Consider the following 3,635-nt stretch of genomic DNA (forward strand, 5'->3'; position numbering starts at 1 on the left):
ATTATCAGCCCAACACAAGATACCTGCCCAGAGCTAAGCCTCCACCTTCCCATGCAGAGTATGGCTCTTCCCACCTGGCACGGCCCTGGGGACACCCTCCTAAAGGTATCTGCAGAGCCAAATCAGAATCCCAGTGGGATTAGCTGTCCACAGAGATGCAGCAGCCATATCCAGAACAATCACCACTAACAACAGGAGTGTTAGAACAGAAATTAAGCCTCCAGTCCCTGGGACTAAGCTAGTTTAATGATTAGAAGTCAATATTCAGGGCTAAAAGTGGAAGACCACCCCACTTGCCTCTCAGTCATCAGGGCTGGCCAAATTCAGAGTACCATGAGACCTTTGGTGTCTTCAGGACTCTGAGTTAGTACAGCCCTTTTGGAAGCTGAGTTCTTCCACCTCATTTTCCCAGAAGCTGCCAGGGAGAAGTTATCCCCCTGCCTTACCCACATCACTTTGCCATGTACACCCACCTAACCTGACTTCTACCCTACCCATTAGGATACCACCAAAGCACATTTGCATTGAGAATCAGTGGGGAAATTTAATCGAAGACCTAACAAACTGGACATATGATGCTGGGAAGCCAGAATGCCTGAAAAGGAAGCACTGCATAAAAAATGTAAAGCTGCAACTCCAAGCTCCACAGGCTTTCGAGAGCTCACTCTCCATGTGCCTTTGTTTGAACAGCAGTATATCCATGTTCTGTACCCAGCTCCCACACACTCCACACGTCCTCCCCTACTCCTCCCACCTACAGGCAAACAAGCTCTGCAAACAAAGCTCGAGCAGCTTTGTGGAAGCCCTGGTAGAAGGACAATGCTATTCCCTGTGGAGAAGCAAAGATACCCACATAATGGAGCTGTCTGCTTGGGATGCTGTTCTGGTCGCTTGAGGATGGGATCAAGTATAGGCCTTACAATAATTTGTTATTTGTGTAACACATCCTTATTACCATCCACTGAAATTATTAATAGCTTAATTCACTCTTTTTTTTTTGTTTTGTTTGTTTTGTTCTTCTTTAAATCAAAGCCATTCCTGTTGGGTAAAACAGTCTGAACTGCAATTTACACTGACAATGTAAAACAGCCCTACTGTAAACACATACCTACCCCTTCACATTCCCTCCAATGATCAGAAACAATAAAACAGCTATTTATGAAACAGAAAGATCAATCTAGGATGCACTTCTGCAGGAGACAGACACAGGGTACAGCTGGGGGGTGGGAAAGTTTTGAGACAGTGCTACTGGCCTAGAGGGGTTTTGGTTATTAACTGTGTGGAAGGCCCCCCCACTGCAGTGAAAATCCAGACAGGCCTCATTCCCTGCACCAGCAACACTGAGCTGTGCACTCACCCTGCAATGTTTTATTGATAAGGCCCCAGTAATTTTGTGTTAGTCAGGCACAGGCAACCAACCATCAAAAATCAGATCTGTGGCACAGGTGGTTTTAAACTAAATATAGCAACACATGGACTAGAAAATGCAGGACAGCTAGCAAGGCACAGAACCTGACCTCGAGGTAGCATGAGGAGGCAGGGATTACAGCATGGTCCATTAATACCAAGGAACATCTTACCAAGAAGGAAGTAATCAAGGAATAAGCAACTGGAGTCAATGCCTACCACCATCTGGTCTCAACCCTGAAAGCTGCAGGCAGTTTTTAAAGGAGATGCTACCAAAGAACCCCCATGATTGTGGATATATTGTGTGGCATTTCCACAACTTCACACACCTGAAGCAGCAAGGCAGTATTTGCAAAAGCTCTGGTCCCCCAGAAGCCACTTCCAAAATTGGGCAGCCCTAAAGGCATATTATAAACATATTAAAAATCATCTGAACTGCCATGTTTAAATGATTTCTCTGATTGACTGTTTTACAGCTTTGTTTGTTTACTTTCATTCTTACCTGCTGATGTTGCCTGGCTGCTGCTGTGATAAACTCAACAAGAGTATCTAATAACGGCTTACACATGATCTGTAACAAAGAAAGACACAGTCTCTTGTTAGTGGTTTGCTGACAGACAGGAGTTTGTTTTTCAAGCAAAATAGTCTATATTTTACACAGCTTCTTGAGTAAGAAGAAAATGACACAAGAAAGAGAAATGCCCAGAAATCAGCAACAGCTTATTTGAAAATTAACAGCTTTGTTCACACCACCTCTGAGTGAAATTTTGATCACAACAGAACACAGCAGCAAAACTCTTCACCTCTATTCACTTGGAAAAATCAGGCAAGTATTTTTCACCCCCTGTGTTCTGCTTACTGATGACTAAAGTCTGCATCTGGATGACACTTTCTGTAGTGTCAGTTCACTTTGTGCAGAGCCCCAGTTCCAGGCAAAGGAGAACACGTTGAGTTGTAGCCAGATGTGGACTGGTCTCTTCTCCCAGGGAACAAATGACAGGACAAAAGGGAAGGGCCTAAAGTTGCACCAGGGGAGGTTTACATTAGGTATTAGGAAAAATCTCTTCACTGAAAGAGTTGTCAGGCACTCACACAGGCTTCTCAGGGAAGCAGTTGAGCCACCATCCCTGGAGGTATTTAGAAAGACGTGGATGTGGTGATTTTAAAAGACATTTCTACAAGGAACAGTCATATGGAATCCACAGGCTCTACAAACCTGCAGATGGGATCTTAGGTTTGCTGTCAATGTGGGCAACACACAACCTTGCTCTCCCTCCATTTCTCAAACTTACGTATGAGGCATCGTGGGCTGGTGTCCTAAGAAACCTGGCAAGCAGAGGAACTCTCTCCTGGATAGAGTCCCTCAGAGTCTGCAAGCATCTTCCCCCAGTTACACAAGCCTACAGCTCCTCCCACCCTCATGTCAGACATCAATTCTAAAAGGTTTCAAGAAAGGGCTTCTGGCAGCTGTCTCTAGCTTGCTCTGACCTAAAAATCCCTGAAGAATTGTATGACATTCAGGCCCAAGGCCTGTTTCTTAAAAACTGGCTGTCCTCATCGTGGAGACCAGCCCCAGGCATAGGTCAAGCTTGCAGGAAATACCTTAAACATTTCAGACACTTGCACAGTCTGAGTATCAGGCTTAGAGATTAGATTCCAATTAGACTTTACACTCCTCAGCCTTCTTGGAAGAAAACTGAGAAACTGAGCATGCAGTCGGAGCAGAGCTGGACAGGAGCTACACTGGTTGTTCAAACAAGGTGACCTGTGTTGCCTTTGTGCAAAATTTGCTCCTCCATCTTGTCTTGAATACTGGTAAAAAATTAGAGCTTCTTAGGCCATGTTTTAAAGAGCAGCCTTCTGTTCACCTGCTTTCTGCATGCAGTATCCCAGTCCAAACCATAAATAAGATCCTGGCCTCCTGCAGTGTTGCTATAAGAACATGCAGAATTAAGAGTCTGGTGAAGATCCAAGGAAACCTCACAGCAGTTTCAAAAGTCTGCAGTAAAGCAGAGAAGTTTCTCTCCCTACTTTCCCCAGAATTATAATCATACTTTGGAGCCAGCAGAAGACAACATAGCACACAGTCAGCAGCACTTACTGGGAAGCGTTTGAAGAGATCATGGAACATGGAGCATGTAAGGGGACTGTTCCGTTTACTAAGGAACTGGGTCAGTGCCTGCTGATAGATAACAGCCACCTTCTTCACATTCAGACAACCTGGGTTT

At 44.8% G+C, this 3,635-nt stretch overlaps 1 protein-coding gene across 1 annotated transcript in view; it reads right to left on the bottom strand.

The window, feature by feature from the left end:
* Positions 1–3,635, bottom strand: part of MYBBP1A (MYB binding protein 1a) — a gene marked incomplete at its 5' end in the record, with an annotated part of 58,658 nt that overhangs the window by 35,056 nt on the left and 19,967 nt on the right. Inside the window, 2 exons of the mRNA XM_017742970.1 lie at positions 1,910–1,978; positions 3,509–3,635. Coding sequence (XP_017598459.1) covers positions 1,910–1,978; positions 3,509–3,635 — 196 coding nt within the window. The remainder of the gene's footprint in view (positions 1–1,909; positions 1,979–3,508) is intronic.

The sequence above is a fragment of the Corvus brachyrhynchos genome, unplaced genomic scaffold (assembly GCF_000691975.1).
Source record: "Corvus brachyrhynchos isolate BGI_N302 unplaced genomic scaffold, ASM69197v1 scaffold99, whole genome shotgun sequence".
Lineage (NCBI taxonomy): Eukaryota > Metazoa > Chordata > Aves > Passeriformes > Corvidae > Corvus > Corvus brachyrhynchos.